The sequence below is a fragment of the Oncorhynchus kisutch genome, linkage group LG26, assembly GCF_002021735.2.
Source record: "Oncorhynchus kisutch isolate 150728-3 linkage group LG26, Okis_V2, whole genome shotgun sequence".
Classification (NCBI taxonomy): domain Eukaryota; kingdom Metazoa; phylum Chordata; class Actinopteri; order Salmoniformes; family Salmonidae; genus Oncorhynchus; species Oncorhynchus kisutch.
This window is the reverse complement of record NC_034199.2, coordinates 21,816,800-21,832,005: the sequence shown is the minus strand read 5'-3', so window position 1 is coordinate 21,832,005 and position 15,206 is coordinate 21,816,800. Positions and strand designations below refer to the sequence as shown.

Below are 15,206 nucleotides of genomic sequence, written 5' to 3'. Positions count from 1 at the left end.
AAAGGCCATTCTTCACTGCAGAGTACAAACTAGCTGCCTACGACTCAGATGAAAAGAGAATGTTCCTACCTGGACAGAAAAGATCATTTGTTGAAAAGAGTGAATGTCTGTTCAGTTTGCTGCTCCCACAAGTGACCTTTAATTCAGACCAATGTCAAAGGTCATATGTTGGATCAGCGAACTGTAAACTATGAACAGATATGAACGTTTACTCAGCACCATATTTACCAATAAAGGAACATTGGGTTATATGATCTCTCTGGGTTGAACTTGCCCTAAGGCACAGATCTAGGATCAGTTTATCCCGAACCTTAACAACTAGGGGGTAAACCACAAAGCTGACCTTAGATCAGTGTCCAGGGCCCTTTCTGATCTCCAAAGTGACAGTCAGAGCACCACTCACCTGACACAAGCATGGCAAAGCAGTTCAGAGAATACGTTTATTATAGAAAAATAGTTTTATGTAAAAAGAAATAAGTTAGAGTCCGATCAGCAGCTCTTCTTGGTCTGTATCCTCTCCTTCACCCCTCCCCATCCCAAAACACACACCCCTTTGCCCCGACTGTTCTTCACCCACCACAGTGTTCAAAACATTTTTAACAAAACAAACAAATATCATCCTTTGTCTATTCTTCTGTTCAACGGTCCATTCAGATCTAACGGTTAGTTAACAGTTAGTTAGATTTACATTCTGTTTGTCTGTCCTTTAGATATTAAGGTCCAGTCCAGAACCAACCCCACAGGTGTTGAGCTGAACATTGGATAGATGTAACATAGCAAAACTGTTCCTTTATAGCCTACCAGAGGGCAGAGTGGAGCTGCCATATTGCTTATTTCTATACAATAATGTCAGATATACATGAAGTATGTAGAGGGTAGGGGCTAGGAGGTAGGGGTAAGGGGCTGTGGGAAGTGGTGGTAAGGGCTAGGGCAGCGTTTCCCAAACTCAGTCCTCGGGACCTCAAGGGGTGCACGATTTGGTTTTTGCCCTAACACTACACAGCTGATTCCAATGATCAAAGCTTGATGATTAGTTGATTATTTGAATCAGCTGTGTAGTGTTAGGGCAAAAACCAAAATGTGCACCCCTTGAGGTCCCGAGGACCAAGTTTGGGAAACCCTGGGCTAGGGGCAAGGTTAAGTTTCTAGAGGGTAGGGGCTAGGTGAAATTGCCTAGGGAGTAGGGGCTAGAAGTGCTTATAGGGGGCCATATCTAAGGGTTGTTTCTGGACGAGACCATGGAAAGCATCTACTTCCCATAGAACATCTCCAGTAGGACATCCTCCATGTTGACAGCTCCGATGACGGGCTTGAAGAAGAGCTGTGCAACCACGGCGGGGCTGATGGCCCTAAGCATGGACAGGGTGATGAGCAGTTTGGCGAAGCGTGTGGTGTCGTCCCGGTGGATCAGCTTCACGTGCTCGTTGAGCGCCTGGTGAGCCTCGCGCCGCAGTGACTGGATGTAGTGGAGGTAGCGCAAACCTGGGAGATCTGGGGGGGGGGGGGGGGGGGAAACATAATCATCGTTTAGAGAAACTTTGGGTTGTTGAAAGAGCCCAGGTCAATATGGTAAACAGGTAGTTTGTCAACAGCTTACTTACCAAATACCTCACAAGGCCCTTTGGCAAGGTTTCTGAAGTCTCCAGATATGGAAGGATATATATCTCCTAAAGCAATCATTCCATAAGCTCTAGGCCTACATACTTCCTTTGCAGTAGATGCAGGAATTAGTTGCCTAATAATGGTGATTATGTGTATTGGTATACCAGATTTTTGTAAATGTAGTTTCCTATGTAGCAATTGGCCATTAAGCACGAAATTATTCAGGGTCTTCCTGAATAATCAGTGCTGTTTGTTTCTTGTGAAACTGCTTTGCAATTTTTTTTAAACGAGAGACAGTGCTAAATTATTACATGTATGAAATTGGAGATATTTACACGCGCTCCAGTACGGACACAAGACAAGACAAGACAATGAATGTTTAGTGAGAATATTAGGCGCGTTTAGAAGCATCCTGCCCACCTGAGTTGAATAGCACTGCTCCTTTGATGTAGGCATACTCCTTGGTACTGATGTCCAAACCCCAACACTTCTTCAGGAACGCTTTGATGCCCTGGATATCCGCGAGAGAGACCCCAGAAGTTTCCGTGCTCTGCTCCAGCAGCGGTTCACCCTGTCTGTCCGTTAAGCCGCTCTGGCTGCCAGAGCCACCGGTCAGGATCCGTTGCAACATGCTGGGCTCTGCAGTCTCAGTGGTCTCGAAGTCTACCCGGTCCTGCGCGAAGCCCAGCACGAGCAGCGGAGCCCAGCAGTTCCGAACGAGCAGCAGTTGGTCATCCTCCGGCAGCTCGCGGAAACACGGCACGTTCTTCACGAACCGCAGAGTCTTCACGAGGACCGCAGATGCGGCTTTGCAGGTAACCTGCGGGGACCGGAGAGACCCCCTTCGCCGTGAGGAGCCGCAGGAGCATGCCTGTTGTTGCCTTAGCTCAAGCCGCGATGAAGAGGAAGAAGAGGAGGAACAGGAGGAGACCCTGTGCCAGCGATGCTGTTGGTGTTGTTGTGGTTTTGTTATTGTTTGTTGTTCCTCGGTGGTCGTGAGTCTGTCGTTCTTCAGTATATGGTACAGGATACTGTTATTATTGTTTTGCCCCCCGGCGCCCGGACAGTGGCAGCCCTCGCGAGTGGCCATGGCACGTGGCGCGCGCTACATCGGGTGCTACTCGGTGTGTCTGTCAGGCGCTTTGAAGAGTTGGAGGTCAGAGCTAGATAGAGAGGGATATGTTTTCTTGGCCCCTGATACCCCCGCGCAAACGGCAGCACATTTATATTAGCTCCCGGCTGACCTCCAGCTTTGAGAACTTGTTTAAACTTGTACATATTCCTCCTCTGAGACGCCTCCCACCAGGGGCGGATTGGTCATCTAGCAATACTGGCAAATGCCAGTTGGGCTGAACATTTGTTCAGTATCGTGGGCTGGTCGAAATGAGACACACAAAAATAATTTTGAATAAAAAAATAATGCAAAAGGGCCCATGGGCCTGTTAAGATACTTTTTTTTTTTAAACACACTATTTCTCTAATATACAGTGGGCAACGGCCAAATCAAATTTTACTGGTCACATACACATGGTTAACAGATGTTAATGCAAGTGTAGAGAAATGCTTGTGCTTCTAGTTCTGACAATGCAGTAATATCTAACAAGTAATCTAACAAATTCACAACTCCCTTATACACACAAACATAAAGGGATGAATAAGAGTATGTACATATAAATATATGGATGAGCGATGGTCGTGCGACATAGGCAAGATGCAGTAGATGATATAGAATACAGTATATACATGAGATGAGTAATGTAGGATATGTAAACATTGTTAAAGTGGTGTTATTTAAAGTGACTAGTGATACCTTCATTAATCTATTTATTAAAGTGGCAAGAGATTTAAGTCTGTATGTTGGCAGCAGCCTCTCTATGTTAGTGATGGCTGTTTAACAGTCTGATGGCCTTGAGATAGAAGCTGTTTTTCAGTCTCTCGGACCAAGATTTGATGCACCTGTACTGACCTCGCCTTCTGGATGGAAGCGGGGTGAACAGGCAGTGGCTCGGGTGGTTGTTGTCCTTGATGATCTTTTTGCCATTCTTGTGATATTCGGTGCTATAGGTGTCCTGGAGGGCAGGTAGGTCCAGTTAGACCCAGTTTTCTGAAAGGCTGTGCTGAGTCCCCGAAAAATCATATTCAAAGTCAAACACTGCATCAGTAAAGAGACCTGCTACGACTCTGTCATCAGTTAGGGCTCCCGAGTGGGGCAGCGGTCTAAGGCACTGCATTTCAGTGCTACAGGTGTCACTACAGACCCTGGTTTGATCCCGGGCTAGATCACAACCAGTTGTGATCGGGAGTCCCATAGGGTAGCGCACAATTGGCTCAGACACATTCTACATTGTCGCTTACTCAAAACGTCCTATTTTTGAGGTGGCTAAAACCATGATTTGGTCAAAGACTAAAGTGTATTATCCTCATGATTCCTGTAATTCATTTTTCTGCCTTGCCCCTGTGCTTGTTTAGCTGTGGTGAGCGAGCCACTCTACTCTCCCTCTTGTGCGCCAGAGAAAAATCTGTTCTGATCGTATATCAAAATTAAATTGCGGGAAAAACCCAGCTTTGGAAGCGTCCCCTTGTCTCTGTCGAAGGGAGTAAGTAGGGTCTCGGCTGTCTGGAGGTTCTTTTTTTTCTTCTTTTTTTCTCAACTCTCAATATTTAGCTCAATAGCAAGTACTCTACAACCAAGATATGATATGGCTTAAATATGGAGCTGCTCGCGACATGGGCACTGGCCATTCCGAGTAGACCTATAGGTCTCATGAGTAGTAGCCTACAACTGCTAAGTATTTTTAGGACATTACATTCACTGTTTGAACCCCAAATGAATTAGCCTATGGTAATAGTTAGTGCACATAAGGATGTGCAGTACCAGTCAAATATTTGGACACACTATGAAATATGTTTTAAGATGATTACTGACCAAATTGTTATTATGTTTTACCATTATTTAACGAGGCAAGTCAGGTAAGAACAAATTCTTATTTTCAATAATGACAGATTTTTACCTTGTCAGCTCGGGGATTTGAACTTTCAACCTTTTGGTTACTAGTCCAACGCTCTAACCACTAGGATACCTGCTGCCCCATGGCCTGGTGCCACCAACTGTAAAAGTGATTTGTGAGCGGCAGGTAGCCTAGTGGTTTGAGCATTGGGCCAATAACCAAAAGGTTGCTGGATCAAATCCCCGAGCTGACAAGGTAAGAATCTCTTATCCTGTCCCTGGGTGCTGTGGATGTTGATTATGGCTCAGAGGGGTTGGGTCAAATGCAAAGACACTTTTCAGTTGTACAACTGACCCTTATTTGCAACATAGCCTAAGTCGTTAGCGGTGATCTCTCTCTCGCTCGCAAAAACATCATGTTGGTTTATGTCAAACCTCATGTAAGGCAGTTTGTCTGCACCTTTAAGCAGCATCACCTCTTCAGTTATGATAAAATAGCCTATGCAGGCAAGGGAAAACACAAAAAGTGAGGGAGAGGAGGGGGCAGATCAGCCTATCCAGTTCTTTTTAGATACAACGGTATCCCAAAAGCTACAAAATGATCCATGTATGTGTTTTTGGTTTTACTATCCTTCTGGGGAGTCCGCACGAGGATGGTAAAACAGAATATTCTGACAAATGGGGGCATTTCGCCGGTCCCCACAAGGAAAAATGCTATTTTAGGCTTAGAGTTTGGGGTTAGGTTAAGGGTTAGAGAAAGTAGGATTTTGAATGGGAAGCAATTGTTTGGTCCCAACAAGAATAGAAAAACAAACGTCTGTGCATATTTGTCTCCATGTGTTTGTGAGAGAAAGAGACAAAGAATCAGTCCTGTGCTCTATTCTGTTTTACCTTGACTTCCTCACTGCACCGTTAATCAGCCGCAAGCCGGTAAAAAAGTAAGCTAGAGACGAAGCTGAAGGCTTAATTATTTTAGGGAGAATTTATCTGATTTTCTATGAGAAAAGAGGATGGAGAGCAACGCTGTGAAGGCCGGCCGCCAACCTTGAGTCGGACACACTGTTATTGATTTAACCGTGAAAACGGGAACGCATGAATTATGATGTCATGACTCATCATAATTCAACGCTCCCCGTGCATCTGTCACCGGGGAAATGTGTGTGGGGGGGGGGGGGACTAACCTGGAGGAAGGGGCACGGGAGGGCAAGGTAAAGGAGGAGGGGGAGGCAAGATTCAGGGAGAATTAATGTTTTTCTCTCAGATTGTATATCACAGGACAAGACTACTGACTACTGAAGAGAGGGAGCGAACGAAAGAGAGAGAGAGAGAAAAGAGAAAGTCAAGAGAGAAAGACACACATAGGGCGCAACAAGTATAGGAAAAGAGGTTCGAGAAAAAGGCATGAAGTGTACAGAAAAGGTTTAATGCCTAAAACCCGCTAAGCTAATCCTACTTGCCTCTCTTGTGAGTGCTTGTGAGCCTTGACATAGTGTGTTAGCACATGTGTTAGTTCAAGAGAGGGCCTGAACAAAGACCTCCACACTGCCTAAGTATAGTGTTAAGAAAAGATGGCATTGACAAAAGACTGGCATTGAGTTCCGAGCCGTATTCATAAAGTAACGGGAGTGGGACCTCAGTCTACTCGGTGTACTCCAAGGACAGCATCAAGGACCCAAGACAGGATGAAAAACTTTCACAGCACTGTCAAAACATTGTTCAGAGAGAGAATGGGTTTCTATGGATTTACATCAGCAAGAAAATAGATATTTTTCACTTTTATACCCAAGGTCGATCAGGGATAAACAGCCGAAGCAAAGGCTGACTCCCTCTCCTAGCCTCTCTTCTCCTTGCTTCACCTCTCCTCTCCTTGCTTCACCTCTCCTCTCCTTGCTTCACCTCTCCTCACTTCTCATTGCTTCAACTCTCCTCTCCTTGCTTCACCTCTCCTCTCCTTGCTTCACCTCTCCTCTCCTTGCTTCACCTCTCCTCACTTCTCATTGCTTTAACTCTCCTCTCCTTGCTTCACCTCTCATCACTTCACCTCTCCTCTCCTTGCTTCACCTCTCCTCACTTCTCATTGCTTCACCTCTCCTCTCCTCGCTTCACCTCTCCTCACTTCTCATTGCTTCACCTCTCCTCTCCTTGCTTCACCTCTCCTCACTTCTCATTGCTTCATCTCTCCTCGCTTCACCTCTCCTCACTTCTCACTGCTTCTTCTCTCCTCTCCTCGCTTCATCTCTCCTCTCCTTGCTTCATCTCACCTCTCCTTGCTTCATCTCACCTCTCCTTGCTTCATCTCTCCTCTCCTTGCTTCATCTCTCCTCTCCTTGCTTCATCTCTCCTTGCTTCATCTCTCCTCTCCTTGCTTCACCTCTCCTCTACTTACAAACTCAGGTAATAAATAATTCAAGGATACATTATTTCTTGTTCTCGCATTCTTTCAAAATCTTCTTTTCCACTGATTTTTACTTTCTTAATGGCAATGAGGATGGAAAAGAACTCAGGCCTCGTACCTCCCCTTTCATTTCCTTCATCCTCTTACAGTTTTCCTCAATCGCTTTGGCTCAATTCTCGAATGAGAATGTATTTTTTTCAAAACAATCAGTTCAAATCTCTGAACAATTAGTTTATTGTTCACACCAGGTTTTGATTTCTTATTCATTTAGGCAAATTGCACGTATTTCGGCACATGTGCAAAACAGTAAATACAATTGTCTACAATTTGCACTATTACTACATGCACATGGCTTGCTGATCAAAACTGATGAGTTGATTCTTGGTGAAATTGTCATACTCTTCACAACTTCTAAACCTTATTTCATGGTGTGAGCCATCACATGCAAAATGATCCATTTAATTATCAAAATCTGTCAGACATACAGTGGGGAGAACAAGTATTTGATACACTGACGATTTTGCAGATTTTCCTACTTACAAAGCATGTAGAGGTCTGTAATTTTTATCATGGGTACACTTCAACTGTGAGAGACGGATTCTAAAACAAAAATCCAGAAAATCACATTGTATGTTTTTAAGTAATTCCCAGTGGAATTGTGATACAGTGAATTATAAGTGAAATAACCTGTCTGTAAACAATTGTTGGGAAAATGACTTGTGTCATGAACAAAGTAGACGTCCTAACCGACATGACAAAACTATAGTTTGTTAACAAGAAATGTGGAGTGGTTGAAAAACGAGTTTTAACGACTCCAACCTTATGTAAACTTCCGACATCAACTGTATATTCCATAAATATCTATGACATGGAATGTGTGTGATGTCTGCTAAATTGGCAAATTATTTGCCAGGTGACATAGTAATGAAATAGGAATCACAATCTTACCAATCAACCAATCAAGTTTGGAAGCGTATATATGGAGCTTGTCCACAGCACAATCACTACCATTTATGAACATGGAGGAACATCACAACCCTGAACAGCAGCTACATGCTCGTGGAAGAGAAATAAGAAGAAGTGTAAAAATGTGTGGTGGTGGTGTTAGGGGAATATATGATAGAGGAAGAGGTAGAAGGCAAAGAATAAGAGTCCCTGATGAAATCAGAGCCACAATTGTAGACCATGTCATAAACCACGGTCTGACAATGGAAGAGGCTGGTCGGAGAGTACAGCCTAATGTCGACAGGTCCACACTGTCATAAACCACGGTCTGACAGTGGAAGAAGCTGGTCGGAGAGTACAGCCTAATGTCGACAGGTCCACACTGTCATAAACCACGGTCTGACAGTGGAAGAAGCTGGTCGGAGAGTACAGCCTAATGTCAACAGGTCCACAGTGTCATAAACCACGGTCTGACAATGGAAGAGGCTGGTCGGAGAGTACAGCCTAATGTCAACAGGTCCACAGTGTCATAAACCATGGTCTGACAGTGGAAGAGGCTGGTCAGAGAGTACAGCCTAATGTCAACAGGTCCACAATTGTGCAAACATTCCATAATGAAAACAGGTAAATATGTACTTGTTTTTTAAACTTTTGTTACAGCATTTCATTCATAACAATACAGCAACTATTGTAAAGGTAAATGCAAGTCTGAAAATCACAATGTACTGTAAGATATGTATGAGGAATATACAGTAATACAGTAATACAGTAATACAGTAATACAGTAATGCAGTAATACAGTAATACAGTAATACAGTAATGCAGTAATACAGTAATACAGTAATACAGTAATGCAGTAATACAGTAATACAGTAATGCAGTAACAGTAATACAGTAATGCAGTAATACAGTAATACAGTAATGCAGTAATACAGTAATACAGTAATGCAGTAATACAGTAATACAGTAATGCAGTAATGCAGTAATACAGTAATACAGTAATGCAGTAATGCAGTAATACAGTAATGCAGTAATACAGTAATGCAGTAATGCAGTAATACAGTAATGCAGTAATACAGAAATACAGTAATGCAGTAATACAGTAATGCAGTAATGCAGTAATACAGTAATACAGTAATGCAGTAATACAGTGCAGTAATACAGTAATGCAGTAATACAGTAATGCAGTAATACAGTAATACAGTAATGCAGTAATACAGTAATGCAGTAATACAGTAATACAGTAATACAGTAATACAGTAATGCAGCACAATTTGAATACTATCTGTAACGTGATCTCTTTGTGCATATCTTTTTTCTGTGTACTAAAGTATTACCCAGGAAACTTTAACCTACTGTTGAAATCGGTATCTAAACAGCTCAGTGTGATACACAATAGCATTCAGCTTGACAAAACTGCCATTCTTGTATAATACAGTAAGCAGTCAGTATCCACAAAAAAAAGTAGAACAGAACTGAAATGTGTATGTAACAAACATATCCAGGGTTGACTGCCATGGTGAAAAAACATCTAAGCATTTTGACCAGTACGGTGGTCAAAATGTACACGATGACAAAAAAAACCGTTTCATTTTAGTGCCATTGGCCAATTTACTGACACAATAACCCTGGCTTTGAGGCATGAAATAAATGTTTTAGGTGAGTTACTACATTTTGCAGACATGCAATAGTGTTGCGGTGTCCCATAAAACAGTCGTGACAATTGCACTTACAGTTTAGAGAATGTTAAGACTGTTTCAAAAAGTAGAAAAGCTTTCAAAACCTAGACCCAACACAGAGGAGGACTCAAGATATTGCACACGGATTATACTGGCAAGATAAACATGCATCAACATGCAGTGGTCAGCATATTGTGGTCGACTCTAATTGCAGTGTCAACAAATTGAATTTTCCTTCTCCTACGCACCTATGAATTACAGTGAGATTGTGACTCAGAAGTCTGTTTCTTCAATGCCACAGATAAGAAAAAGTGCCGTCCACCTACTGTAAAGATAGGCACTCACTTTTTACTGTACTGTTTTCAAATGTTCATTTCAGTAAGAGTGCAAAACAGAGGTGTTGAGTTGGAAGCTGGTCATGCCATTAAAGTGTTAAAGACACTGTGTCAGAGTGACAGCAGACTTATAGCATTAGATTCATAATCATGATCTCATATCTTTGGCTATGGCTTAGTGGGGGGGAGAGGGGGTGTGTGAGGAGGGAGGAGGGGTTGGGTAAGGAGAGAAGAGAAGAGAAGAGGAGGGAGAGAGTGGATGGGAGAGACGGTGATATCACCCTCTCAGGTCCAGTATGTTCTCTCCTCTCCTGTCTGTCCTGACCTGTTGGTGTGTGATGTGATCCAGGCTGTCTCTCTGGGCCCAGATCCTGCTGGTCTCCTGCCCAGTCTAACATCGGTTAGCATGGGGCGGCTCATTCCCATACCCCTGTACTACCCTCCCACAACTCAACTACTATGTGTGTGTGTGTGAGTGTGTGTGTGTGTGTGTGTGTGTGTGTGTGTGTGTGTGTGTGTGTGTGTGTGTGTGTGTGTAACTACTACCAGAAGTCCCCACAAGAATAGTAAACAAACAACAATTTGACCGCCTGGGGAGAATTTTTGTTGGTCCCCATATGGTCCAATACTATTTCTAGGGGATTTAAGGTTAAGGTTAGAATTAGTGTTAGGCTTAGAATTAGGTTTAGGGTTAGGAGCTAGGGTTAGTTTTAGGGTGTGGTTTAGGAGCTAGGTTTAGGGATTAGGGTAAGAGTACGGGTTAGGGTTAGGGAAAATAGGATTTTGAATGGGACTGAATTGTATCCCCACAAAGTTAGCTGTACAAGACTGTGTGTGTGTAAGAGTGTGAAAGTGTGTAGGAGAGTAAAAGTGTACACGCGTGTCTGTACCCTACGCCACCTGCTAAAATAGGAAGAAGGTCACAGACTCACCTTGGGTCAGAGTGGCTAAATTGAACCAGCGACCTTCATTTGTCATTTATACTCCCTCTCCCGCGCTCGAAGTCACCAGGCTGCTCATTGTTATGCACACCTGTCACCATCGTTAAGGGCACCAGCGCCTCACTCACCAGGACTCCATCAGCTGACTGATTACCTTCCCTATATATGTCACTGCATTTGGTTCTTTCCCCAGGCGTTATTGTTTCTGTTCCAGTGTTCATGTCTGTACGCTCCCTGTGTTTCTTATTTTGTTCTATGTTCATTTATTTATTAACTACACTTCCTGAACTTGCTTCTCGACTCCCAGCGTACACGTTACATCATTACCTTATTATACTTTAACTTCTAAAAGTCTACTAAGCTAACATATGGAATTGTTTGAACTCATTGAATAACACAGTAATAAATGGCAAAAAAGACAGTCAAAATAAATAATAAAAATAAGGTTTTGACCTGTCTGTCCTTTATCTAGGAGATATAAGATATTTTATTTTAATAAAAAAAAAAAAACATATTTAGCCCCTTATTTTTGTTGCCACAAAACTACCTCCATACTTCCATTCATTTGTATGGGTTTCCTTCAGACAAGTCCAGTGACACTTGTGGTGTCTTGGAGCAAAACGGAGAACACAATCGTGTTTGTGAGAGTCTCCCCTTTCCCAGTGGTGTACCCAATTGTCATACTTCAGTAAAATGAACGATAGTGAAAGGCACCCAGTAAAATACTACTTGAGTTTAAAAGTATTTGATTTTGCATATAATTAGTATCCAAAGTAGATGTAATTGCTAAAATATATTGCTTAAATATCAACAAAAAAAGTATACATTATTTGAAATTCCTTTTATTATGCTAACCAGATTCTTTAAAAGAAAAAAAATATATATACTGTATATATGTATGGATAGCCAGGGGCACACTCCAACACTCGGATATTTAAAATGTAACTGGTACTTTTGTAAAAAGTACATTATTTTATTGAGGAATGTAGTAAAGTAAAAGTTGTCAGAAATATAAATAGTAAAGTAAGATACAGATACCCCCAAAACCTCTTAAGTAGTACTTTTTAAAGTATTTTTACTTAAGTACTTTACACCACTGCCCTTTCCACAATGGGGTCATATTAGTTTGTAGCCCAAACTGTTCGGACAGAAATAAGCACATCAGGATTACCGACTTTAGACTTTAATCCCGTGAGCTTGTGGAGGTCGTAGAGAAAGACGGGTAGTTTGTAGGCTCAACCGTTCGGATGCTACAGACATTTTCGTGAGAAGACCGATTTTCGGGATGTCTCATGGTCTGACAAACGCCGCCGTTGTAGCTCGGCCACCTTCCACTGCAGATGCGGAAAGACAATTTAGGTGGATTGAGACGCAGCCCATGCAAAAAAACCATATCTGCATCTTAAACCTGACTGATTTTGATGGGGATTTTTTTATTATGTTACTTTTAGCAGAACCACACGCCTCACTACCCACTGGACACACTATGTCATTTCAACATGGATAATTGGGTAATATTTGGTTGAGACTTTGATCAATGAGATTTACAACCTAAACTGAACAAACATATAAACGCAACATGGAAAGTGTTGGTCCTGTGTTTCATGAGCTGAAATAAAAGATCCCAGAAATGTTCCATACACACAAAAAGCTTATTTCTCTCAAGTGTTGAGCACAAATGTGTTTATATCCCTGTTGGTGAGCATTTCTTCCTTGCCAAGATAATCACTCCACCTAACATGTGTGGCATATCAAGAAGCTGATTCAACGGCATGATCTTTACACAGGTGCATCTTGTGCTGGGGACAATAAAAGACCACTGTAAAATGATAATTTCTCTTCCATAAGCTGCCTCCAATGTAATTTTAGAGAATTTGGCAGTATGTCCAATGGGCCTTACAACTGCAGACCACGTGTAACGATGCCAGCCCAGTACCTTAACATCCGGCTTCTTTACCTGTGGGATCGTCTGGGGGGGTGCTGAGGAGTATTTCTGTCTGTAATAAATCCCTTTTGTGGGGAAAACTAATTCTGTTTGGCTGGGCCTGGGCTCGCCAGTGGGTGGGCCTATTCCCTCCCTGGCTGCTCCCCTGCCCAGTCACATGTAGATTAGGGCCTAATTAATTCATTTCAATTGACTGATTTCCTTATATGATCTTTAACTCAGTAAAATCTTTGAAATTGTTGCATGTTGTGTTTATGTTTTTGTTCAGTGTATATATATTCACCCACTCAAAAAGACCATCAAAAGTTAACTCATTTGCAATTCAGCTATCACTATGCTTTCAACCATCTAAAAGCACAACCAAATTCCAAATAAAAAAATGATTTTTGGTTTAGTCGCCACACATTTTTATCACTTGCGCTTTCAAAAAAGCATGGCTCTGAAACATGTGATGATGATATTTCAAATGTGGATTTGAAAAATTCAACAACACCAACTAAAAAGTAGCAGTGCTCAGGGACACTTGACATTAAGGCCTAGATTCAATAAGATCAGGCGTAAACACCCGATAGCTGACACACACACAGTTGGTATTTTGGCGGTGTCAGAGGTGGAAGTGAGTTAGAGCTGTGAAATCGGTGAATGGCTGCTCGTGTGGTCATTGTCATGAAGCCACACTGTCCTACTCGCGTTAGAAGTTCTGAACGATAACATTTAGGCTATATACAAATAATGATACTCAAATTGAAAATCATTTAAGAAAATAATGAAGACTGATTTCTATCAGTCTTTTTGAAGTGTAGAATACATCTCACATTCCAGTGTTCCTAATGTAGGTGTAGATTACATATCACATTCCAGTATTCCTAATGGAGGTGTAGATTACATATCACATTCCAGTGTTCCTAATGGAGGTGAAGATTACATATCACATTCCAGTGTTCCTAATGGAGGTGTAGATTACATATCACATTCCAGTGTTCCTAATGGAGGTGGAGATTACATATCACATTCCAGTGTTCCTAATGGAGGTGTAGATTACATATCACATTCCAGTGTTCCTAATGGAGGTGTAGATTACATATCACATTCCAGTGTTCCTAATGGAGGTGTAGATTACATATCACATTCCAGTGTTCCTAATGGAGGTGTAGATTACATATCACATTCCAGTGTTCCTAATGGAGGTGTAGATTACATATCACATTCCAGTGTTCCTAATGGAGGTGTAGATTACATATCACATTCCAGTGTTCCTAATGGAACACTGACACATTCTCTTACAAAATTTGCAGGACAGACAGTGTCTAAGAAGGTGCTCTACTTGTAGCAGCATAACCATCAAACATTTAAACATCCACTGACGGTTGGCACCAATACACACACTCTATATTTGACCACACCCCCAAATATTCAAATGAACTATTATTGGTGTCTTGAACGATTTGGTGAGGGCCTTGGTCATGATTTTGTAGTCAACAGAGAGGAGGTTGATGAGGCGCCAGTTCCGGAGGCCCTTGAAGTCCCCTTTCATGGGGAAAATTGAAATCATACACTGTCGCTCTTTTCCCTGTTTACTGCTCTTAAGACCTCCACCACATTGTCCTTTAGGAGATCCCAGAAGGTCTGATAGAACTCTCCTGGGATCCCATTTGATCCTGGTGCTCTGTGTTTGTTCAGGTAATGCAAGGCCTGGGTGAGCCCCTCAGTGCCTAGGTCATGGGTTCTCGCTCTCGCCACCCTCGTTGACTATCTAGACTATTTAGGAAAGTGGCCATGAGAGCCTACCTTTTCGTTGGTAGGCTTGCTCCAGGATGTTACTGTATATTCCACCCACTCTTTTGCTAGTTTAACCCCTCTGGTTGTTTCTAGACCCAAGCTCGCTACCTTTTTGCACGTTGTACAGCCCAGCTTTGAATTCTGCATGAAAAGCCAGGGGTTATACGTTTGCTTGTTCTTGAACTGAGCATCCGTCCAAATTGCACCTGCTCCAGGAACCTGCTTCGAGCACTCCCTCTGAGTCTGACTCGCTAGTATGCCTACTAGGTAGTGGAGGTGCCGGTGATGATGCTGAACTGGCAGGATTAGCAGCACTGTTAGCTAAGGCATCTCAATCAGGAACAGTTTGTCCCTCACTCCTTTCCTCCGGCACTGACAGTTCTCTGGCTCGTTCTCTGTTTGATTCATCATCTTTCTCTGGATATTTGGACTTGAAAAATGTAATCTAACTGGATTGCCGGGGTGGTCCATGGACTGGTGAGTTGGGCCGCAGTCAAGCCACTGTTACTCTTCCATCTTCCCCAGACATTCAGGTGATTCCGGCCTTGTCTGTTGGACTAGAGAGACAGCGCCACCCGCGGTCAAGCCACTGTTACGATCTCCTGGTCCATCCAAAGAAAAGCATATTGATAAAAGAG

At 42.6% G+C, this 15,206-nt stretch overlaps 1 protein-coding gene across 1 annotated transcript; it reads right to left on the bottom strand.

Annotated features, from left to right (window-relative positions):
- Nucleotides 1-426: 426 nt before the first annotated feature.
- LOC109871067 (nuclear receptor subfamily 0 group B member 1) lies at nt 427-2,964 on the bottom strand. Its single transcript, XM_020461871.2, has 2 exons — nt 2,023-2,964; nt 427-1,491 (listed from the first exon to the last, which is right to left on the bottom strand). Exons 1-2 carry the CDS (start codon nt 2,690-2,692, stop codon nt 1,250-1,252), a joined length of 912 nt encoding a protein of 303 aa, XP_020317460.1. The 5' UTR covers nt 2,693-2,964; the 3' UTR covers nt 427-1,249.
- Nucleotides 2,965-15,206: the final 12,242 nt, after the last annotated feature.

Bases quoted from the DNA above. Each gene is read 5' to 3' on its own strand.
- LOC109871067 (XM_020461871.2), bottom strand. From the start codon at position 2,692: ATGGCCACTCGCGAGGGCTGCCACTGTCCGGGCGCCGGGGGGCAAAAC. The intron at 1,492-2,022 runs GTGGGCAGGATG...CCCCCCCCCCAG, and splicing joins AGCAGTGCTATTCAACTCAG to ATCTCCCAGGTTTGCGCTAC.